General features: G+C 40.7%; 1 protein-coding gene across 1 annotated transcript in view; it reads right to left on the bottom strand.

Moving 5' to 3' along the window:
• grik3 (glutamate ionotropic receptor kainate type subunit 3) overlaps positions 1–25,760 on the bottom strand; it is a 72,615-nt gene that overhangs the window by 30,169 nt on the left and 16,686 nt on the right. Inside the window, exons 2-5 of the mRNA XM_030781207.1 lie at positions 4,756–4,929; positions 4,206–4,463; positions 3,584–3,765; positions 1,801–1,854 (exon numbers count right to left, since the gene is read on the bottom strand). Coding sequence (XP_030637067.1) covers positions 1,801–1,854; positions 3,584–3,765; positions 4,206–4,463; positions 4,756–4,929 — 668 coding nt within the window. The remainder of the gene's footprint in view (positions 1–1,800; positions 1,855–3,583; positions 3,766–4,205; positions 4,464–4,755; positions 4,930–25,760) is intronic.

Below are 25,760 nucleotides of genomic sequence, written 5' to 3'. Positions count from 1 at the left end.
GGTTTTTTCGTCCGCTTTTCTGTTAAAAAAATACCCAGACAGAATGTGTTTGAACTGAGCCACATGCCAGCTGACAATGCACTGTGATACACTTTCTCCACACTGTACCCTGTGAGTGATTTTCTGCTGTAAACACAAACTGCTACATAGCAGAACAATGTTATTATCAATCTGCTGCACTTGAGAGATGAAGTAGCCAAATTCTAAACCTTACTGTGCTGTAAACAGTTACTGAATCCTATTTGCTAACGGTAAGAATTGACACTCCAAGAATTTTCTTGTCTCAAATGTGGGATGGTACAGTGTTGTATAAAGTACCCAACAGGCATACTTGAGTAAAAGTACAGATACCTCTTTGGAAAATAACTGAAGTAAAACTTAACATGACCCAGTATCTGTAGTAGAAGTATCTGATATTATTAATATATTATCTTTGTGCCGGTCAGAGGACAGACGCTGGTGGTTGATTTTTTTTGTAACACTTTGGTGACTTTTTATGAATGCCTAAGGGTCACTCAGCCACTGAAGTACAGGAGAAATAACTGCAACTTTGCCAAATATGCCAGCTAATATAGTTATCTAAAATAATAAGGCTGAGACATTGTCATATCACCCATGCAGCCTCAGCTGGTCATAACCATGGTAACCTCAAAGATGCTTGTCCAGTCTATGGGAGGATGAAATACAGCTGAAATCATTTCTGAGCGAAGCACTGTGCATATTTGCATTTTGTCATTTTCTGCTTATCTAATATTCCAGTACATAACAATCATGTCTGTGGAAATATATAGGGGTAAAAGTAACCATTTGCTTTTGAAAATGTAGCGAAGTGAATGTGAAAATGGACAGAAACATTAATACACAAGCAGAAACATTCTGAAAACACACTTAAGCACAGCAATGAAGTATTTCCACTTTGTTACTACACACCACGGAGGTGGCAGGCAGACCCGGGAGAAGTCCAGTTAGAGTACACACTCTTAAGCAGTAGGAAAGGAACTCCTAATGTTCTAATGTTCTTTTTTGTTGCTTTAGCAAGAAGATTAATTTGCTCTGTCTTGCTGTGCGCTCTGCTGGGACTGACTCACACTGAGGTTCTGTTGCTACTCTGGCTGCTACATCCCCTTTCAGTAAACCCATTTTGTGGGGTGATGTTGCTTCAAAAGTTATGTGCAACAGGGGAGATGTTTGGAGCAATCAATGCATTGTTTCACACAGGGGGGATTACTACAGTGAAGCACTATACGAGATGTTTATTTGTGGAGTATAGTGTGGGGTTGTAGTGCTGTGCCATTGGCCAAATGCAAAAACAAGACAGTTACTTGGCATATGGGTTGCGCTGGATAACATTAACCCATGAGCAAATTAAAGTTTATTTCACTTCAATATGGCTGTCTACCTGTTTGACATATCAAAAACACCAGAAAGTCTTGGAATTTAGAGTCAAGAGTATTTCTGTGGATAGTTGGGAAGGTCATAATTCAAAGTCTGAGCAAATAGTGGGTTATTAGTTGAAGCATTTTTTTACCCCTATCAAAAGCAGCTGTGACACATCAATTGAGTATCAATCTGTTGCCTTCACAACACTCTTTTCAAAGACTTTTGTTGGCTTCACCGAGGGGGAGTGTTTACACGAGGCTATTGAAGACTCCATTACTCTGTGTTTTGTCAAACGGAATTGATATTATGGACCAGATTCAAGCCCCACTGGCAATTAAAAGCCATTCATCAAAAAAGAAAACGAGAGCAGAGATGAGGACAAATGAGACTCAATTTGCTTTAGCAAATGTGGTACATTACCAGAGTGGTGAATATGTAGTGGTAGTACTCTGTCATCATTCCCATCATCTGGGCCTGGAAGAACAGAAAGAGGGAGGGAGGAGGAGTCGGGGAAGGACGGTGAAAAAGAGAGACAAGAGAATGAGAAAGGTCACTATGTCAAGTTAAGTCATTTACATGCCAAGTAATCAACATGCCAGCCAACACAAACTATGCAAAGCGAAAGAAACTAGATCAGAGTGGAGGGACGGGAAAAATCAACCGCTCTTCATTGACTGTATTGACTAACATGCTGTAGATTTTTCTTTTTCCTTTCCAAGTTTGTCAGAGGTACAACACGTACAGGAATCTTTTTTTTTTTATTATTTTTTTTATCATCATTATTATTATTTATTTTTAGAAGAAGAAGAAATGACATTTTAACATGAGCGAAAAAAAAAAAAAACTTGTCTCTATCAACCACTTCTGTGGATCAGAGTTGGATGGCATATGACAACTCCTTCCCACCCCCTGCCAAGCACAATAAGGGTCCTTAATCAAAGAGAACGATCATTTTAGTCATATCCCCACCCACTCCTCTCTGCTCCCTTCACTCAATCTCCATCTAAATGTCTTTCTTTTTCCCATGGTGGCAGTATCTCCTCTTTAATTATACCATCTGTTGTGAAGAAAACCCAAGGTTATGCAAATCATTGTCACTTCTTTTTTTGAGCCCATGTTTCCATTTTCTACAACTACAAGAACTGACAAAACACAACAAATAGTCTCCATCTAAACTTGCCTTTTTAAAAAAAACAACAACACGAAATGTAATCATTTTAAAATCGGAATCACATCGTCGTGGCGTGACGGGTCTCCTTCGCGTCAGAGGGACAAGAATTTCAGAGCATCAACATCGATATTCGCCTCTCATTTTTATCCTTCTATCCTGCTCTCCCTCGCTCTATCCCTCTTTCCCACAGGCGTGGCAATGCTTTTTAAAGACATCTGGGAGGTGGTTCGCAGACAACTCCAACAGACACTTGGCCCTGCCACATTTCCCATTTCCCTCTCCCCTAAAGGGGAATGTGTGCACTGGTGGAGGCTTTGGTGATGCTGACTAACACAGGCAAGTGGCAGACGGGGTAAGGGCAGGTGACTGCAGGAATAAGCTGAGGAGGATTCAGAAGACTTAAGCTACAGAAAGTTAAATCTCTTGACTGTATATCCAAGTCTGAGGTAAATTGGACTTTATTATGAACCTAAAAAAAAAAAAAAAATAAATAATAATAATAATAAAAAAAAACGAAAATCTCCGGGGTTTACAAGTGTAGTTCAACACAGGTCAAGATACCTCATAAAACTTCATGGGTATAGAACAGAGGATCACGGATGGCTGTTGGACTATTAAGCCTCTTAACTAAATTACTGAATTAAATAGCTACAAGATAAAAATGTTCCACATTCCACTCTTAACCCTGGAAACCACATCCATGCTATATTTCGGCTGCTAACGGCTCCAAAATAAAGCGCTGTTCAAAGTCTGATTCAACGAGAAGCTGCCAAATCTCTATTCCGCCTCAAGCTCTTTCAACAAAATATCACAGATTTCTTAAATCCAACCAACCAGTGTCTCTTTTTCTTTGTAACGCATGCTCTCGATACATGTAAACCTTCTTACGCCTTTTGTGGTTAGTTCCAAATTGCTTTAAGGTAATTTATTTCATGAGATCAAGTTTGTATGAAAATGTGGGTATTAGTTTTCTTTTTTTTTTTTCCTTCTTTTTTTTTTTTTCCATTTCCAAGTTTCGGTGTGAGAGCTGACCTGTTTGAGGATCTGAGCTGCCATGATGTGGCTACAGTCGAAGATGATGCGAAACTCTCGGCTGCGTTTCATCTCTTTCAGCAGAGGCCTGGCATCTGTAGTATCGAGAGGCAACTGACGGATCTTTAGCCTGATGTTGTACCTCGATGGAGCCATGATCAGCTCCTGTAATCTTATCAGACCTGTTGGAGAAACATAATTAGATTTGGTTTTCAACATCATATAATACATATAACGGTATAATATTTTGAAGTACATGCTCACATACTACTGGATACATGGGGAGGATATTGACATAAAGCAGAAAAATATTACTTATAGAATCACATTATGTAATATTTTAACCCAATTACATCATTAATATTGTCAAAACAAAAACAGAAATGTTAAGCAGTAAATATGGCTTGCGTGCAGCATGAGAGCAATACTAAAAGCTGAGATAGTACTTTATGAAAATGGCAGTGTCCAGAACTCAAAATGCACAGTACTGGGCAAGCATGAATCTAATGCAACACTTAATGAAAGGTAATTATAATGGGGTGCTCTTTATGTGAATGGCACAGAGCGTTGTTTCAGTCGTCACTAGTCTTGAGTGTCCATCTAGCCAGACTTTGGCCCTCACCTGTGCTGTCATCGTACACGACGGTAGCTGTCTTCCATTTGAGGAACTGCACGAGATCCAGGATGGCATAGCTGAGGGAGGAGTAATCCGGGTACAGGTTGGCATAAAATGTGTCCCTGTTGTCCATTGGGTGGTGTTTCCACCGAACCTGGATGTGAGGCACCTCCAGAGCATTGCAGATAGACTGCACGGCGTTCGAGGATGAGCTGTGTGACGGCCCAAATATGGCGACGACACCTAAAGACAGTTGGTCACATGCTGGCAAAAACAGACACAACGTTAGCCGTTAGGGAATACATGAGTACGCTATATTTCAGATTCTATATTTCAGTATATGGATACTGAACCAATATATGATTCCATAAGTCATTCTAGCTATTCCCACAGCATATTTACTTAAAAAAAATACAGATGAATAAGAATATTAGAATCATCAGGTCCTTAACGAAGAAAAAGAAAATTGAAGAAGGTGCCCGAGGTGCCCATAGGTCAGACCTGGCAAAACCAATATGTAATTCCAATCCTGAGGTAAATCACTGATATTTCTCACCTTTTCTTGATGCTTCAAAGCTGTCATAGATATTTATCCTTTGTATGTCATATGTTAAAGTTGTATTTGGCAATAATGTCCTGTTTCTGTTGATATTGTTAACGGCAAATTTAAAAGCCAACTCCTCCGAACTGACGAGTGGGACCGGTCCATCTGTTTGTTCAAAAATCCCACCTGCAAAAAAAAAGAGGCAAAAAGAGATCGTGTGATCAGCAGAAATGCAAACAATGTGAAACTCACCTCAGAGTAACATCTAAACCTCAGGTGGAGATATGAAATTACAGCGTGGATGATGGACTGCACTGCATACTTCAGACAGAGCACTAGATATGCTCAGCAAATACAGAGGGAACTTCACTCCATTCCCCATCATAAGAGTGAATCACAGCTCAGACTTTTAAGTCTAGGATCACAATGGAGATGAGTGGAGAGGAGAAAAAAGAGAGAGAGAGAGAGAGAGAGAGAGAGAGAGAGAGTAAGAAAATGGTCACATCAAAGATATCCATCCTCCTTTTCAGCCGATCTGTCTCCTTTCATACTCTGAAAATATGAAAATGAAACTTTTGGATATAGCAAATAGATGAGATTTTCAGTTATAAACAGCAAATATTGAACTTTTTTCTTTCTTTTTTTTTTACCACTTCATCCACAGAAAATCAGGAGTGCATGAAATGGGGCCAAAAGTAAGTAAGGACCTCTGCAGAAAAAGAAAAGATTATTGACTCCAACCTCTGTGTGAAATTATATTGAAACACAGAGACGATAACACCCGAAGTGATCTCCAACCCCCGAGGCCTTAATATTGTTAGACCTGCTGCAACTTCTCCAAAAAAACGGCTTACCGACCACGCAACTCGATGGGAACCCCAAGCGTTCTGGGTTACAGGAGGAAAACCAATGAAAAGACCACGGAGCGAAATAAAAAAAAAAAAATGCTAACCTATCATGTTACTGTTGCATTCGGTGTGCTAATTAAAGTTTTCATAAAGAAGAATGCCACTGATTTATTCCCCACTGGTTTGGGCCTCCCAAGTACCAAGACATAAGCAGTAAGCGCAACCTCAAATGTGGTATTTTAAAGGTCCACAGTTGTGAAAACATATCAAGTTTTATATTTGTCCACGGATCTGGAAACAGGATAAGCACCTCGAATGAAAAAGTGTAGCTTTAAAAAAAAAAAAAAAAAAAACGGGCGTAGGCAAAGGATAACCAGAGAAGATACATCACACTTTATATTTCAGCTTTTTTTTTCTTTTTTTTTGACAGGGGGAGGAGAAGGTCAAGAACACCTCTCACAGCTTTGGTCTGCACTCCTCCCTCAGGACTCCTCCCAAGAGAGGAGCAGAATCATAGCCCTGCGTTATACAGCACGGAGCAGCAGCCTGGGCATGCAGCGCATTTCACTATTTATGACCCCGGTTCGCTGCTTGCTTTCTGACGGGACTTGATACATAAACTCCTTGCAAGGAGTGGGCGCATTAAAATAAATGAAACCTGCCACTTTGTGGGGAAATCTCATTAGAGTACATTAAGTAATTGCTGGAGTATATACTAATTTGACTGTTAAGAGGATAAAATGTGCATTGCTAGAAAGCACTTTAACAAATTTAATAAACAGGGGACCTGCTCCTTGGGAAAAAAAGAAAAAGAAAAAGAAAAAAGAAAAAAACAAGGATAATTTGCATTCCTTTCCCCGACTCCTGCCACAAGCGTAATGCCAAAGCTTAACGTGTCACAATATCTAAGTCTGCTAAACAAAGGAGCAAAGCACTCCATTTTTATACCAGTCTATCCACACTAATAAGTAGATATAGCAGACTAGTACTAGATGCTAATTACACTGATGTAAGAGTTTCTGTCTCGGGATATAAATGTTATGTGTCAAAGGCGACATGTAAATTGAGCAGTAACTTTTGTGTTGTTGTTGTTGTTGTTGTTGTTGTTGTTTTTGTTGTTGTTGCTATTGTTCTCCTTTTTTCCTGAACATCAGTCAATTTTGTTTCAGATTAACTTGCTCCCTATTCTTAGCCTACATTACAAAAGGACTTAATTAATCTCTTGGGCCGTACCCTGCTGCAGAAAACAAGTGCTAATTATCACTTCGGCTTCTTATATAGTAACCCTTAGTGAAACTGTTGGTTTTAAAAAGCTCAGCATAGCATATGGTGAACAAAACTGAGTTAGCATATACCTGTATCAACACAATATCATAGAGAGAAATCTGAGGTGAGGAAAATTTCAGTTTCTTTTCTTTTTCTTTCTTTTTCTTTTGTTTTCCAATAGGTAAACAGCTACTTATGAAAACATTCTTTAACGAGTAGCATTTTATTTGTTTGTTTAATATGTCAAAACTGTGTGGGTGAAATGCAATCATGTAGATTCAGTAGAGCTTAGACTCAATGAATCTGATACATTTTTTCCACAAATTGTGAGTCACACTCAGTAACGTAATTTGGCATCTCAGGTTGGATTTACCTCCCAAGAAAGCAAAAATGACCAAAAAATAAAACCTATTTAACTTTTTTTTTTTTTTTGCTTTTAAACGACTGAATGAAATTAAGAAATAGTGAAGTATTGATTTCCCATAATATCTCTGAGAAACACAATCTACGTCTAAGGGAGCACAGGAAGGCCGCGTGAATCTCAACCCTGGAATTCCACCGTGGGGGCCCAGTCGCATTGTCGTCACCTTGGAATGAAATGTACCTCACAGAGCGCTTGTTCACATTCATACTGCCAGGTAGGTCTCTGCCAGCAGAAACACAATAACACAATATCATTCTGTTTCTGGATGAATGTGTGCTAGCAGGACTGAATGTTTGAGAGGAGCTCTTTGTGTGGCTTTGCTTCTCTGGTAGGATTCCCAGTCTGTCTGTGAATGGCTGGCCTGCTCTTTGGACCCCTCACAAGCACTTTGTCAGACAATGGTATAGGAGAAAAGAACAAACAATGCCCAAGCAGAACAATTACAGAAAACTACCAATGTTGTGGGAAAAAAACATAAACATAACCTACCAAAAACACAGCTACATCTTTCATTCTGTTCCGCGTAAACATATTCAATGATAAAGAGACTAATGTTTCACAAACTTCAGGTTTTTTTGTTTTTGTTTTTGTTTTTGTTTTTCATTTTAGGCGCAACATTTATCAACGTCCATCAAAATACAAAACTAAAAAAAAAAAGGCTGCTCCTCAAAAATTTTCTTAACAACCATGAATTTTAAAATAGTCAGCCTCATTGAGAGAATTCGTTACTGTGTTCACATGTAACTAGCTGCCCAATTAATACAAGTTCTACTTTCATACAAATGCAATTTCACCCAAAACACTAACAGAATGTATCTGAGGAAAATGGCTACATATAATTGGATACATCTGCTTAGTGTATTAAACGATTTGCATATTGTGCCCTTTCAATTGGATGTGTAATTTCATACAATTAAACCCATATTACGCCGCTGCATTTAAGTAGTCCGTGTCAGTCAACAGATGATCCGTAATGTGCGCAAAATTCACTCTCTGCAAAAACAGCCATGACTAAGAATTTTTCAATGATGTCATGTTCCTTCATGTTGATTAATCAAGCTCGTCTCGTGTCATGCGCCCTCCTTACCTGGAGACGATGCAAACGAACAGGCCATAATGGCGCACAATTTCGCATGTGTCACAGTCTTACATATTACCATATAAATTACATCAGGCTATAAGTATTATGTTTAAGTCCATAATGAGAAAGTGGGCTTTAATTAAGTTATGCTTCTCTGTTCTTGTCTTGCCAATTGTGAATATGCATCTGACACCATCAATGCTGTAACATTCTTATTTGCTTGATATGATTAGTAATACTCATATATTGCTAGAATGCTGTGATATCTCCTCTGTCAAATAACTGTCAGGTAACAACACATTTATAAAATCTAATTTTATGCTCAACTGGCTCTGTTTCTGCAATTTATCGCACCTTTCACTCTCTCCCTCTTCTCCACCCCCCCCCCCCCCCCTCCCCCCCTTACTTTCCCTCCCTCCATTTCTTTCCAGCTTAGAGCCTTTTTATTTTTTTTTTGTGATCACATTATCCTTCACAAACATTCGGACTAGATAACATTACAGGGATAAGCTTGTATCCGAGAGATTCCCTGGCTACTCCTTCCTAACACAGATGCACACCTGTTAAGGAAAAAAGCAAATTGTTATAATATTTTTTTTCTCTCATTTCTTTCCTTTTCAATTAGCCTCAGACTGGAATTACCTACATTGTTCAACAGGCAGAAGTGAACAGTCTAACAAAATGAAGGTGACTTTGTGCGTTCAGTAATGATGAAGATGAAATGTTTTTGGCATGATTCACTGGACATCCTAAAATACTTTTATGAAAGAAAGAGAGGGCCGAGAAAATCCGAAAAGAAAAGGAAATGTTGTTATCCTTGCAGGTGCTACTACATACCTTGCTACTACATCCCTTCAATAACCTGAATTTTTTCTCCTCGCTGCATTTTGGACATTTGTTGATAGAGTGCCCCCCCACCCCCCCACCCCCCACCCCCACCCCTCCAGACGACAGCCTCTCTCCTTTCACTGGCATAGTGTCATTGTTATCACTGAGGTACAGTTCTCCAGTGCCAAGATACTATACCCAGCTTGTGCCAGGTAAACCCAGCCAAGAAAATGGAACAGTGATGACTCTGGCCAAATGAAGGAAGAGCCAAAACAGCAAAGACCACAAACCTTACAGACAAGGACAGCCACGTGTATGCAAGCACAAACACACACACACGTACATACACACACACACACACACACACACATATACACACGTGTGCGCGCACACACGCACACAATGGAAATTTTTGTCCATCTAAGATGATATACGTACACTTGGACCATCAGTCTTGGCGCCAGTGGGAACTGAGAAACAAAGGTGAGTTATTTCTCATTAACAGAGACCCTCATCTCTTTTCATTAGCCATGGCTACAAACACTGTCCCTAATGGAAAGAATCAGCGTTGTCGTTCGTTTTGTGGAGCTCAGTGCTCAGAGTTGACAGCTGACACTAATAATATATGCTAACTACACTATAAATGTAAAATCCACTGTGACATCGCGTTTAATAAATCATGTTTTATGAGACATATTAACCCAAACCGCAGCAGCCTGTTCTCTGCACCCCCAAGTTCAGTCTGAGGAGAACAACATGTTTGGAGGTGTTGCTTCAGTTGACTTATTTATGCTCACACCAGAGAAGCTGAGACGCTCAAACTGGTAACCTGGGAAATAAATAGTGATGTAAATGTATCAACAATACAATACATGAGGAAAGGCGGTCAATGCAGCATGACATTTAGTATGGAAGCTTCAAGTGTTATTGGGTGTCCTTGTGAGAAAAATATGTGAGAGGTAAGACTGAAGAACGTAAACAGCATAACTACCACTTGACCTCATCAAGTAGAAACGTAAAAAAAAAAAAATTGTCAATATGCCTTATGTAAACCCTGAGACAGACACAGCACCCTGAGGAAGAAATAATGGAATTGGAAAAACATGCTGAAGAATACGGCGAACTTATGTTTGTTGGCAAGCATGCGTCAAATATTGTGTTTGCCACATGTTGGTAATTCACGTGTCTTTTATTCCCCTTGACCAGTTTGGGATATCTTTTCTAACATGTTCTTGTATTCATCATTCTTCCTGCTAAGAGACTGTCTCCACCATCTGGAACAAACTCCCTTCCAAGTCTGTTTAAGAGCAACTCTAGTGTCTGTGTGTGTGTGTGTGTGTGTGTGTGTGTGTGTGTGTGTGTGTGTGTGTGAGCGCGGATTTATAATAATTGCTCTGCCTATAGCTTGGGGACATCATTTTCATTAAGGCCGTTTCATTCACGAAGGGACCTTTTAATTCCACAAACCAAAGCCATGGGCAAGCCCATACATATCCTGGGGGGGTGAACATTCCCTGGCTGAAAATGGATCTCCAAAACGGAGATCACAAGGTTAGATAACCACTAAGCACTGCCAATACCAAGGGTAGTGTAATTGACATTGATTTTACACTTTAGGAAGCAATTAATATCTGAACAGAGTTTAGCAAGCGAATAGCCTTTCCAATTTCATGAGGGGAGGGCAAGACATTGTTTACGGACTACACTTGATTAGCAAGCTATTTGATCCAAGGAACTGTCGTATGTCTTTACAATCTAATTTTATGTCTCTGTAGAATAACAAAGATGTTTCAGCCCAGCTCCTGAAGACCATACTCATCCGACCACTGCGAGTCATTAAAGTCAAGTTACAGTAAAAAAAAACAAAAAAAAAACAAAACAAAACTATTATCAAAGCAGTTGGCAATTTTTAAATGTGAGGTCTTTTTTCTCCTGTAAATTTATGCAGAGAAAAATGTGTTGATAATAAATAATAAATGACTTTTAATTAATCAAAACACCAGGGGTGGTAAAAGTATTCAAATATTGCACTACAGATAAGTAAAGACACGACCATAAAAGAACAGCTCATAAAGAACATAAAAGAAGTCACCAACTAAAAAAAATAACTTGAGACAAAGTCTTACGGTATCAAGCTTTTAATGTTCAAAGATTTTCAAAAGTACGAGATGAAAAAACATACTGCAGTTAAGAAAACAATGACCAAGAACGTGACCTTCTTGAGATCCGACGCAGAGTTCTTGAAGGCACTTGTTTTCCCGTTGTGTTGTAAACAAAGCACACACTTCATCTTGCATGAATCGTCTCGTGCACCAACAAAGGTAAACATACTGGCTGCTAACTCGCTTTCTGCTGCCGTCCCCCATACCATTTTGACGTTCCTGGCACCTCTTTGACATTTCCCAGCCAACACACTCAAACTGGCAATGATGAGTACATGCCAGGGCAAGTACTATAGCTAGGCCTATGAGCTAGTCACATAAATACACCTGATCTGGCAACCTTGTGTACATTCGCATCATTTAGGTCCTGCACCAAGCTATGCTTCAATTAGACTGTGGTATTGGTGTTTCCACACACACTAAATAAGCTACCACATGATAAAAAAAGTCTTAGTGTTCATGCAAAATGAAGCAAGTGACATCAGCTGTCAGTGGAGATGTAGTGGAGCAAAAAAATATATATATATATCATTAGATTTCATCCGGAAGAAAACTGCTCAAATCTACCAGTGTACTACTTAAGTACAGCAACAAACCACCCTCACTTTGCTGCTTACCACCCCTGCAAAAGAAATGTATAATAGAGAGCGGACGAAAAATGGTCAACTAATAATTAGGATGGCAGGCTTAAGCCGCGCTGTCGAAGATCAGCTGGAGATTTTGTGGAGGATGCAATTTGTTCTCTCAATAAGGAAACCATGCCAGACCCTCCAACACACAAGTTAAGCTAAAAGAGACAATACAATAACAGTCACATTAGTGTGAGGAGACCAGGTTACTCCGTTTTCAAGGTGCAAGAGGACAAGGCTAAATATAAAAACTGGCCCACTTATTAGCGAGGAGGCAGCTCCCATGCAATCTTAATGCGGACAAATGAGGGAGAGGGGGAGGGGTGGGGGGGTGCAGAGCTTATCATTTGGGACACCTCTGGCTAAATTCTAGGACAAGGGGCTATAAAATGGAAATTGAACGTGGCTCTCTCTGAATGCTTTTGCATCCTCTGAAGTTGAACCAATCACGAATACCTGACACGGAGGTCTGCCTGTTTCTGTCTCTCTGTTATTTGGTAAAATAATTGAATTTGAGTCTATTAAATTAAAATATATGACTTCACCTATAAGAAACACTTGCAGTACAGTACTATCTTCCAGTTGTGTCCTAGTTCAGAGCTTGTGCTTCTTCAGCCTGAAGGCACATACATTTTGTGTTACTTCTGGAATTTTCTCCACTGGCACACATACATAAATTTACATCAATGCCTTGTAGTCAAAACCTCTTAAATGTATCCACGTACAATCAGCGTAAGTATGTCAGTGTGCCTGTGAGACATGTAAGCTTTTTTTATGACAATCTGTACTGAGTGGACTTTGGGGAAATCAGAAAAAAACGCATGCATATATTCAGAGCTCTTTACAGACCCTCCTCTTTATATATCCACCTGTTCTATTCATCTCTCCAATTGCATACCGTGTTCCAACTGAATTTGGAGGAGTGTATAAATAAATATTTTATGCCCCGTGTGAATGAATAGGCTAATATAGAAATTACACATTTGCCATTCGTAAGCTTAAGCTGCACTACCTACTGTGTAGTTTTAAGACGTTATTTTAAAGTATTCTAATGAAACTCACATCATCAGGTGATATAGAATTGATAAACCCTTCTGAAATGAGATTTTAAAGCGGAAAGCAAACCTCTGTAGAACTGAGCGTGGTTCATATAGGGAGTTTAAGGCAAGTGCTTTTTAAGTATGTTCCTCCAGTAGCTTATGAATGGAATCACCATGTTTCAGGTTTATGAAAATAGATCAATATGATTTTTTTTTCTTTTAATAAATAGAGCGCGTTCATGCTGAATAACTGATGGCAACATCAAAAAGAAGCATTAATGATTGCTAGAGAGTTCTGTCCATGGTAGCTTATTATCCTACATAACAACCAACACACAGTAACTTGACTTGGCATGTTCGTAGGCAATTAGGTGAACCAGATCGAACATCAAGCGAAAAATTCATTAAAACCATATCAATATGTATTCACTTAATCTGTTAAGAAATTAAATGAAACTTTCTAAAACTTGTTTCTCATTAGTTCTTATTACATAGAATTTATTCATCTTGATTTCACAATTTACAGGTACAAAAAGAGCACTTTACAAATCATCTAAAATTTGTGTTCCATTAATGGGTCGACCAAGTCATTTGTTGGTTTTCGCAACTGATTATTGGTCTTAACACATGCTAATTCTGGACCTTTTAGGTCTTTTAGGCTGGAAAAATAAGGAAAAATTATACCCCCCAAAGAGCCCTCAATATGACTTTATATGTTCAATCTGTCAATCTTAAGGCATAATAGCAACTGAAATCCAAATGAAGTAAATGCAATTGTCCCCATCTCTTTAGTTATTTTTGGTGTAAATTTATCAAGTGTAATTTATTTTCACTTGCCTACATTAAAAAATGTGGGAGCAATTACACTTGTGTGAGGAAACTCTGGTCTTCTTTATTTACTGGAGCTAATCACAATATGTGCCTGGTTTACATTCGAGTCCCTCCTCAAACACTGCTTGACAAGAGGAGATTTCTGATAAAAGTTAAGTGTTTTGTTACTGCACAAAACATTTGTTCCTTAGCATCTTGAACCATCTTTCAAATCCAATTAAGAAACTAAGAAGGCCAAAGCTTTGCGGCGAGGAAAGAATTTGTACGTGCCCAATGCGTATTGATTTGGTTTTATATGGCCTCACATCTTGGCCTCTTTAGGATTAACATGAGAAACAAATGATCCTCAGAGGCCATTTTCAGCACCTGGTCAGGTTAGTGTTTACAGGTGCCTCGCAGATGTTTCTACAGATGCTTTTGAGCTTAAATCTCTCACAGGTAGAAGGCAAACGCAGTCGGTAAAACTATTCAGAGAGAAACAGTGAAATAACATGAAAGACAAGCCATCACAGCATGATACAAGGGTATCGCTAACAAGACTTCTGCCCTTGAAAGAAAATAAAGTTCACACTAAATGTTTCAATTACTTCTGTTATGCCTCTCAGAATATATCTGGATGACAACCAAGAACGCCATTAGACCATTTTAAGCGGACAAATCCATTAAGTGCAAGTTTCATTACAAACTTGCTACTAAAAGTGCCTCTTCAGGAAGTCAAAAACAAAAATAATTCAAGTTTTATTTGTTTTCCTGTATAGACAGCCTTTTAAGTTCACTTCAAAAACTTTGATTGTTATTCAGCATTTGTTATTCAGCAAGATATTATTATATTTCATTGTGCTGACTTTAAATCTCTTTTTAGACATTATGGGATGAGAGAGATAGAACCTCCGAGGACGGGACATCACCCAGAACATTCTGGGGGGTGGGGGGGGGGGGGCATACTCATCCTCAGCATGGTCAAGCACAATATTTCACAAAGCTCAACAATTGGTCATTGTCTCATTACGTTTGCCAGTAAAGCTCCAATGAAATTGAAAGATTCAAAGCAATATAAAGGACTTTCCCTTTAATATCATACAAAGTGATTCTGCAGTGATTTCAACTCTGAATATCATCCCGAATGCTAAATGACACTAAGAAAATGAGAACCAAAGAGTACTATGACATGGGTAATCAGTCAGATATATAACCTGAATTGAGATCCAAACATCCTTGAAAAATACATCTTTGACTGTATTTCATTTTTGAAAGGTAAATATTTTGTTCGTTTGTTTGTTTGTTTGTTTGTCTGAAAAAAAAAAGAATGAATTGTGTCAAAAAAAAAAGAAAAAAGAAAAGAAAAGATATGATTTGGCAGTTAAAAGTGAATTTGAGAAATGGCATGCCAACAGTAGATCCATTGCCCATGTCAAAGAAATGTAGAACTGCTGTGCATCCATTCGGTGCCTCATGTCAATTTGTCCAGTGTTTCATGTGAAGAACCGTCATGCTCATTGCACAGTATAAATTGCTCACTCTGTTCAAACTGATCCCTGACATGGAGTCGGCCTCCCTTCTGACAGTTCAACCGTCTGACGCCTGACAACCAGCTGAGCTTTGCTATCAAAATAACACAAGGAAAGAGGGCTTTCCTCCAGGATCTCTCCACATCATAGACAGGAGAATTTGATGAGTTTTTGAGTTTTAACCACAAAAGCAGAGATACAGTGCACCTCGCTGACAAACTTCTAATGAACTGGTAGCAGTTCAGAGCTTTGAGACAAAATAATGAATACAACAGAGGTCGAAATAAGAAAAAAGAAAGAAAGAAAATCGTCTTCTACACCAGAGAAAGTGAATCAGAGCTCTCTTTTCTTTTCTTTTCATTCTACCTTTTTTTTTTTATTAAAGAAATATTTCTGCTGTAAAAAAAACACCTCTCTCTCTTCGTATGGACCTCCGTGTTTTTATTCGCAGATGTCAACAGCCAACTTTGTGGTAACACCTGCTTCAGAGAGACTCATGAAGGACAGCACTCATAAAACCACACCACTTAAGTTGTTCACACCATCTCCCGAGACAGACAACCTTGACAACGGTGCCACAGCAAAGATTACGATTTACGGTGAAGAGTGGATGAATGCTATTTGAGGTTACGGGAGTGCTTTCAGATCACAAGCAGAAAAGCAAAAAAAAAAAAAAAAAAGAAATACTCAGTATACATTAGCGCAGGTATGTTGGTCAAAGACGATGATATATTTCACTCCTTAATGGAATAATGTGTCAGTTAACTAAAATGCTTTCTCACATGTCAGTCATTTATGGATTCGGTTATTAAAATGCTTCTTTCACACACAGTTAAGTGTGTGTGTGAAGATCTAAACGGCACGCTACAGCTGCTCTCCGGTCTATTTACTGCATTAAAACTCACCATGTGAAAACAGACCGAGAGAAGCATTAATTCGGTTGTTTAACATTTGTGGGAACTGACAGTAGAGTCTCTGACTCCAAACATTATTTGTTTTAAACAAGAGCTCTCCCAATACCTCGGGCCAAAGTGGAGGAACAGCAGCTCGGCGCTGGATGAAATTACAGGCGGGGTACAGCTTTTGAGAAATCAGTTGAGAAAATGAAAAGCACATCCAATTTTAAATCAAATAAAAAAAAACTGGAAGAAAAAGTTGAAAACCGCAAAGCTTTAAGTCTGACGAGCAGATTAATGTTGAAAACTAAGCTGTATCTGAATTGAACGTTCAAGGTTTTTTCCAACTGAAGTCACAATGTCTGCATCTCTGCAGGTGTCACCGCAAGACAAGCAAATTGGAGAAACAATGGCTGCCTGATTCAAGGGTTGCTTGTCACAGTGTCACAGGTGTAAGGACACGTTAGCAGTCAAGTGACACTGGCCCCTGTCTCCACGGGGCCACCCATAACAACACAGTGGGAGCTCTGTTTTTTTTTTTTTTTGTTGCTGTTGTCTGTGCGCTTGCCACGGCCTACGTCTCCTGGACTCAGAGGCCTAATTGTTTTCCCTGCCGATCTGACACAGTTAAATGAAGGGTGTCTGGCGGGGGAGCAGGTTTCAAATTCGCGTGGCAGATCTCGAGGGTTCTCCTCGCATCAAGGGAACCGTGAAAGCTCGGCCAGCAGAGTGAAGCGATTTTTTCGTGTGTGTGCGTGTGTGTGTTCGTGTGCGTTTGAGTGAGGAGGGTTAGACTTGAGTCATGCACTGTGAAGCAATCCCGATATACCACTTATTTAACATACTGAACCGCTACAGTGCATCAGTGCCGTACACTGTTTCTCATTCAACAAGCAGAAGGTTCTGCCAAAACAAAGCTTTCTGCCTCAATACTTAGAAGCTTTTGTAAGTTTTATGTAGTTCAGACAGGCACAGGTCAAGATATACAAGAAAATAGCATGAGCCGCACACAAAAGCATCAAATTCTATGTTCAAATCAATGAAGATTAGAGAGCATCTCGCGGCTGAAATTACAGGTCGTTTCATTCCCTACAATTTTCCAGGTGAATGGAATTTGAAATGGTGCACTGCATATTCTTCCTTTGCTCATTGTTCCTCTTCACTGAGCTCTCTAAGTGCCCCATCTCTCCTGCTATGTTCCTCTCTTTTTCTCTCATCCTCACCTCTGCACCTGTCAAATGAAATAAGCCTTCTCCACCTCTCCATCAGACAAAAATAGACGCAAGGCGAGAGTCGTGAACAAAGCCACACGCGTACCCGAAACATTTCACACGCACGGTGAACTACATGCAGTCTAAATGAGTGTTACTACACACTAATGAAACGTCACAGACAGCCAGAAACAGAGAGGGAGACAGAGAGAGGGAGACATAGAGAGAGAGAGAGAGAGAGAGAGAGAGAGCGTCGGTTCTGGGGAACAGCGCTTTGTGAGAAATAACTCATCTCGATTAACTTGCGACGTGTCCCCTCGCCGACAGCGTCCTTGGAAGTCACCGATCTTAATTAACAAGAAGAGCAATGACGCGGTCATGACTCGGTCCACTGCAGTGGTGACACGAGTTTGACAAGTGGCACGTTTTGAGTCTTTGAAAACTGGGGGACGTAAGATGTGGTATGTCAGTAGGATCACATGTTAGGTACACGCCATCAATCCTAAAACTCATTTGGCATGTGAGACAGGTTACTCAATTATTCATCTCTTAATATTTCTCCACAAATTAATCCTCATTCATTGTGACAAGGAGAATGAAGTGATAGCTCACCAGGTAATTTGAAACATAATTATTTGCTCTCTTGAGTAGCTCAGATGAGACTGTGATGATACTGATATTGTTTGATTTCTTTTTTCCGCACACAAACTTCTGCAGGCGACAACATTCTGATATCAGCTTCCAAAACGTCCATCTGAACTCATACATAACTTCTGTTATTCAATTTCACTTCTTCTCAGATCTTATACCATTCCCTAATAAACAGTAAAGTAGAAAATGTCATTATATTCAGATAATGTTCAGACAATGCTAAGATAACTAGGCATTCTTTTACAATCTTGCGTGGGCTTCGTTCTTCCCATGGCTGTTCACAAAATTATTTACAATTATTTACTTCACAGAGACTCACCACTCTAAGATGACCACCCTATTTTTATTGTTAATGCATGTGCGTAAAAATTCCGAATTTTATCGCTAAACCATGAAAAATGGTTCAGTAAATATTTGACCTTTATTATGGCTGTGGAGTATTAAATGAAATTCACACTGGTCACCTCCCACAATTCCTCTTGGCATCTGGAGTGATATATGCACCTTAATTTGCTATATGCCCTCTTAAATATGATTTATTGACATTTCTTCAGCTTATGCAAATAAGGCATATTTATGTCATCACTTTCATAACGGAGAGAGCACAGGACGAGCCTCTGTTCCGGGGTGAAAAGAAAAAAAGAAAAGAGACAGGAGCTCTGGAGTGAAGAAGTGTGCACTGACACTCCTAATGGAAAAACGCTGCCTGACTGAATGTGGGAGATATACACTGGGATATGTTCTGACTCATCTGCTTTCCCTGGGAGATTTCCATGAAAGAACAAATATTGCCCCTGAATGACACAAGAGAGGACAAAGCTGTGTCTCAGCTTCGTCTGCTTTGGAAGTCTAAAGTGCACTGGATTTTAATAGAGTAAAATCCCCCAAAAAAGTCAAAATGTAAACTAATTCAACACGTCATTTCGTTTTGAAATTCAAATTTAAGATGCGATCACATGAGCGCGCTTTACGTTCGACGATCATTACTTGAATCAAAAGAGCTCTTCTAGCCAAACTGGATTATTACAACCGATCAGCTGAGAAAGCTAACAAAGGCGCTGAGACAATGACCGGCTGAGAGACAGGGAGAGATTTTTACAGTGCGATGGCAGAAGTGGGAGAAAAAAAGGAAGCAAATACTCAGATAAGCAGTTTGCTATTACTCATCAAATGCAGCCTTGGCTACATTAAGTAATTAAGAGAGGTGATAATGTAATTACAGAAGAATAGCGAGTGAAAGCATAAAAGAAAAAAAAAAGCCTTCTGACCTTTAGCACTCTATTCAACATTTCCACTTCCTGTAAGAGTGACTTTTTAGAAGCCGTATTAAGGCAAATAACGCACACAGGCTCAGTAAATTACTTTCTGTGGCCAATTTAAGAAGAAAAATAAAATGTTTTGCAGTCAGACGTAACTCCAGCTACTTATCATACAAGTGCTTCATCATACCACTCATAAGCAGAAAAATGTCACTTCTTTTCCTTCAAGAGAAAGAGCGTAGGTTTATGCTAAAACATCACAGACACTATTTCGAGGTGCTATTTTAAAAGTGAAACATCTTTTTATTTTCATTTTGTAGTGTTTCTAACAAGCCTTACAGGACCAACGTGAAAAAGAAACACTCTAAACAAACATCATGACAGAACCTAACAGTAGGACCAGGAGGCCGCACGCATAGACGTTAATAAAGCTTCCCTACGAGTAGTGCTGAAGCTTAAGGGATATCATTTTCGCAGTTCAGTTATTTTCACCAGCATGAGAGGTGGTTCTGGAAACAACAGTGTGACCTCATTTTCTTATGGAGGCCAAGGTTAAACCATATGGACAAATAAATATATAAATCAATATACTATGAGCTAGCTGGACGTTCTCCATGCTGGCTCAACCGGTGAGGACAGCATGTCGGGCATGTGCGAGCAAGGCTAAATTCACTAGTCAATCTGTTCTCCTTGCTTTTCTGCTGAGGAGAGGCGAAACGAAACAAACGGAAAGTCACCATCTGTCAACGCGACGGGCTCCCAGGGGACCCAGAAGACAATGGACTCTCATCTGTCACAGGGATGAAGAGCGTAGCTGTAGTAATGGATGTTTAAAAGATGGACACCTTTACTTCCATATTTAGCCTCTCCTGAGAGCAAACCGTTGACAGCTGAGACAGCTGATATAGAATATCATTCACTGTCTGCGGTTCATGTTTGGATGCCACACTATGATTCTCTACGCACACCACAACGTCAAGTTAGCACGAGGTGACATATGTAGAGCAGAGTCAATGCAACCGACAGCGAATGGAAAAAAAAAAAAAAAAGAAAAGCTGGCTAATCTTCAAGAATTTTTTTGGACATCCTGACCACCTCTCTCAAGACAATGACCGATTCAAATTCTGAAAACGCCTGGCTTCCGCAAAAGAATTTTGAGAGTTGTTTCGAATAAAAGTGCGAATAAAACCAGCGGCTAAGAACGAGAGAGAGAAAAAAAAAAAAAAAAAAACTTGGAAAACACTCTGGATTCTTATTTCGCGGCATAAACATACCACAGAGAGTCAAACCTGCAGTTTTCTTGTCAAAGCGTAAAGCTGTATGTTTCCCCCATCGTTTCTCCCACTCCTCTGTCAGGCATGCTGATTCACAATCTAAGGCCCCCTCCTGTGGTATGACAGGTGCCAGCATCAGCCACAACACGCCGCTGCATTAGCGTCTCTGGAGCTACCTCCGCTACCCGCTGTCACGTTCTCTCCCTTCCCATTTGTAACGTGCGGAAAAAAAAAACAAAAAAAAGACAAATGCTGGGAGGATGGAGTAACCTGTCAGAGGGCTATAGAGGAGAAAAGGCCGTCGAGGGCTTGCGCATGTGTGTGTGTGTGTGTGTGTGTGTGTGTGTGTGTGTGTGTGTGTGTGTGTGTGAGAACATTCCGCGGAAACTTTCAGTGGAAAGGATACGGACATCCAGATATGGCCACAGAGCCTGGTTTCATAGTTTAACCTCTTTTTTTTTTTTTTGCTTTTTTTTTTTTTTGCTTCCATCTAAGGTGGAGAAGCACAGGAGCTTTGCTTCTCTCTGGCCCTGTGTGGTGTGGCAAAGCTGAGTTAATCTGTTTTCTGCATCGGCGGCTCGCAACAAGTCCACTCTCTTTTTCATTAACCGTCTGAGAGAGCCTGGAGGCCGAGCAGGGCCTCTGCTGTCAGAGAGCTGAGCCTGGCCCATCTCAGAGCTCAACAAACATCACGCATCAATAGGGCTTCACACACGCATCTACTCACACACACACACACACACACATACGTGCACACATACACACACGCGCGCGCGCGCGCGCACACACACACACATAAACAACCTGTCCTTATTTAGAAGAAGAAAAAAAAACATATATAAACGTTCTGTCAGCGCAAACAAACAACACACATACTGCGTACATACACAAAAGCATATTCACACATAAAAGCAAACACGTTCATACAGAAAGACAGGAAGAAAAACGTTAGCAAAGAAAGAACAACACACAACAAAACCAATACCCTGAGACATTGACAAATATTGATTCCCTTGTGCATCCCCTTGGCCGTAATGACTAAGAAACGATTCAACCTTGAAGGGGCCCCATACAAAGCCAAAACCACATGAGTATGGGAAGAGCATGCTGAGTCGCATGGTTACTGAGGTAACACAGCTCTTACTTAGTGCTCCCTCCTCTGTCGAGAAGAGGAGAGCAGGAGGAATTGGTATCAGGGCCACCATCTCCTCTCTCCATCTGTCTGTGCACTCTTCCGGGGGCTAATTATCCTAATCCCCGGAATCCAGGATGCGGCTCGGTGGCATGCGCCACGTCCCAGGACGCCACCGTTTTGCCTCCCGGTTAAATGTGGAAATTAATTACCGCCCCCGCCCACTGCTGATGGGAGTAAAAAAAAAAAAATCAGCGCAGACATTTGCCCCTCCCATCTGGCGCACCCGCGTACGGGGGACATCTTTTTCTGAAGGCACCTGGGGTCAGAGTGGAGGGTCAGAGAATGCGGTGTCAACAGGTCAACGGTCCATCATCGGCCGTCAATCATCCTACAGCCTGTGCAGCGGAAAATAATCACTCCTGAGCTTTGGCTGGAATCAGAGGCTTTACTGTGAATTCATATGATCTGTCTCATCGATGCCATAGATCTCTCTGAAATGTTTCTTGCTCTTGTGTTTTAAATGTAACTGTAATATACTGAAATGTAGTGAATGTAATGTAGCGAAATTAGGAATGGCTTTACCGTTTGCTATGAGGTCTCAGTGATAATGTCTTAAGCTTCAGTAAGCTACACCAGAGAAAATGACAAAAAGAACGACAAAAGCGACTTGAACTCAGAGTGACATGAAGTCAGAGTTAGTAGATGCATGTACGGTGCGGCCTGAGGTAAGACGTCTCTTTTTTTCTTTTTTTTTTTTTTTTTGGAACACGCTCGTGTAAATCAAAGTGGATAAGAATGGGAAATTGCTCCGAACGCGGGGCGCTAGCTATCATACTGACTTACATGCCGATGATACTCTCCCAGGACTCCGATTTCTCTCGTCTGCGTTTCCGCTCCTCCAAGACACAGTGGAGACTGTCACAGACTGCCATCTGAACCACGCCGTCCAATCAGAGCCGGCGCATTTCCCCACGGTGCAATTAACCCCTAGCCGTGAGAGAGTCGGCCTCCCCAGCAAGTCTGTCCAGAAACCTGGCGGCAGGCTACTAAAAAGGAACCCTTATATTTCGATACACCCTCTAACCTGCCGTCAGCAAATCCTCCCCCCTTCCTACATCTGCACAGCATGTTACAATCATGGTGAAACAGCCACTGACTACCAAGCAGGCCAGTCATGAATTCCAAATAACTATTCTTTTCTAGATTTGTTTGATTATCTTTTCAAAGGAAGAGAATGAGCCTCAGCCGCCTTGTAAAACTGAATGTATTCCAAATATATGACGGAGATTTTCTTAGAGACAAGGACGCAACACAGTGCTTTTGTTCATTAAGAGGTGTCGTAACAGAAATTAGTTTCTTTTTTTTTTTTTGCCGACTTTCACTTGCCATCTTTGGATGAAAAGCAGGGGTTGAGTGGAGGTGAAGACTAGGGTCAAATGTTAGAAGGTTATTGCAAGCTCAAATGCTAACAGACTGAAATCAGATGCTCTACGTCAAGCTGGGAACGCGAAAACTATCCCAGCGAAAACTCACGCCCTACTGATTACTCGGGGTAGCATGGTACGACTTTAAAGACATAGTGTCTCTCACATAACACAATACAGAGCATCTGTTGTTTAAAAGAGGTGTTAATTACCAGTGTACAACAGAAACAAACTAGACCTCAAGCTTCACTACAAGAGTAACACTGAAGATAAGCATCAAAGGTAGCATTGACCTTGGATTTGAAACGTGTAGCTCACTCCAACAGAGAGCTGGAAGAGGCTGTGAAAGACAGGATTAACATTCTCCACGAGCGCGTCTAAACAGAGTCTCGACTGTTAGAGGTGAGATTCCACCTTCAGATAGGTCCATTAGTATTTTTATTCCTGATCATTAGCTCCATAAGTGCCTTAATTGATGCTCATCTCTGACAGATGACTCTCTGATTAGACACAGTTATCTCCTTCTTGCCTGCTGAACAATGGTCCATTAGTCCACGTTTGAGCGTTGCAAAAAAAAAAAAAGGCATTGTTTGACAGTAGGCCTCCATTCTGAACTGTTTCCAGTCTGACCTTCACCATTTCTTTACATTATTTAGCCTTTGCGCGTGAGGTAGTGACAACTGACTAAAATGTCATTTTGGAGGCTTTGTGTTTGTTTTGTTGCTCCTTTCTTGAGTGAGCGGATGGCAGAGAGAGAGAGAGAGAGAGAGAGAGAGCTGCCGCATGACGGAAACATCTCTGTCCTTATCCCTCTTCCCCCACTCAATCGTTCTCTCTTTCTATCCATTCTCTAAGCTCACTATCGTTCATCCACTCACGACCATTCATTCGTCCACCACCCGCTTTTTTATCACTCTCCTATCACCTTCACTCCTTCTGTCTTTCCAGCGCTCCTTTTCTCTGTCTATCAATCAGTCTACACGCCTCTACTCCTCTTCTTTCAGTCTCTTTTCCGAACTCTTTTAATTCTGCTCACAGGACCAGCGTTAGTAGCTGTTTGTCCTGAATGCTCTCTTACTGGACATAACCTGGTGTAAATTGACTACATTCGACAGTTTCTGTCAACTCTCACCTTCATTGCCTCTGTTTAATGGTCAGTGTGCCCGCAAATACGAGGTTTCACGAGATCTGATCCCAACTCAGTTGCTCTTACTGTCCAAAGAGCTGATATGGTATCTGCAGTCATTTTCCGCACAGTTCAGTAAAACTTGGATTTTCGAAAGTTCTTTTCGACAAAGACTCCAGTGAACATTAGCCATCCACCAACATATGTGGATGTGCTTGGGTCTGAGCAATGGAAAACATAGGAATTACCAATTGCAGACATGATCCCCCACAGCACGAGAGTGCAATATGGCATCTGACCTCTGGGTACACCAGCAGGCATATAATACGCTAATGTATCCTATTACGCACGGTTTGCTAGCGGCAGATTCTCTTTTCTGAAATGAACACTGCGTCTAGACTTCATTGGGGCTTGGCATAATGGTAAGGGTCTTTTATTTGGTTATTTATTTATTTTTGCTCTCTCTTTCCCCCTCTCCCCTTCATGAAAGATACAAGGGGCACCCTACAGAGAGTCATTAGGGAAGCATTTACACTGGGCTTTTTTTTTCTCTCCGCACACTGCATCGTACTGCAGTGCTTTGAAGACACCGTGGAGACACCCACAGCTACTCAGGGAGACGCTCCTGCAAATGACACACCAAAAAGATATCCACCTCGTCAAGTTCACTTTGGAAACTCCGCTAAAATTGAGGCTAATGTTTTTAAAGAGGCTGTTGGCTTTGAAATATCCCTTTGGAAGAGAGGGGAGGGGAAAGAGAGAGAGAGAGAGAGAGAGAGAGAGAGAAATCTGGCAGGCCAGAGTTGAGGGAGGACAAAATAGTGGTTTGGCCCGCATTTGCAGAGCATGAAACATGAATTAGCACGCTAGGACGCTGGCGGGGTGGAAAGAATTGCGGCCCTCTCTGCTTCTCCTCTCTGGCCCCTGCATTACCATTCTGTCTTCAAATTGAATCCGCGACTGATTTGAATTCCACCACTGTATAACCTCTTATTTATTCATTGCTTTTCTCTCCCCTACATACCATTAAATCTAATAATTCGTTTTCAATACGGCTTCTGCCGCAACAGAACGCGCTCCACTGATTTCATGTTGCCAAGCTCAGGTTCCGACAGTCAGAGAATAGAATGAAAAGGCTGCCTGGTGGTTATGAGGCGCTTAGATAGCAATGAGGGTGTGATTAAAAATTAACCAGCGCATTTGGTCATTCCTTTGATGTGCGGCAGGGTCGAGCCCACTGGTGAGTTAGAGTATTAGTTAGCCCTGTTGTACGCACGGCCAATGGCGGTAATTATTCTGCTTTAGTGATATAAGTTGTATCTGTCGGCTGAAAATGCTATGTTTGCCCCTTGATATTAGCCTGTCTGCTTTACTTGACAAGAGAATTATAAAAGGGAGGCGACCACCGTGGGAGAATTAAACAG

This window comes from Chanos chanos, chromosome 8 (assembly GCF_902362185.1).
Source record: "Chanos chanos chromosome 8, fChaCha1.1, whole genome shotgun sequence".
Taxonomy (NCBI): Eukaryota; Metazoa; Chordata; class Actinopteri; order Gonorynchiformes; family Chanidae; genus Chanos; species Chanos chanos.
This window is presented reverse-complemented; position numbering and strand designations above follow the sequence as displayed.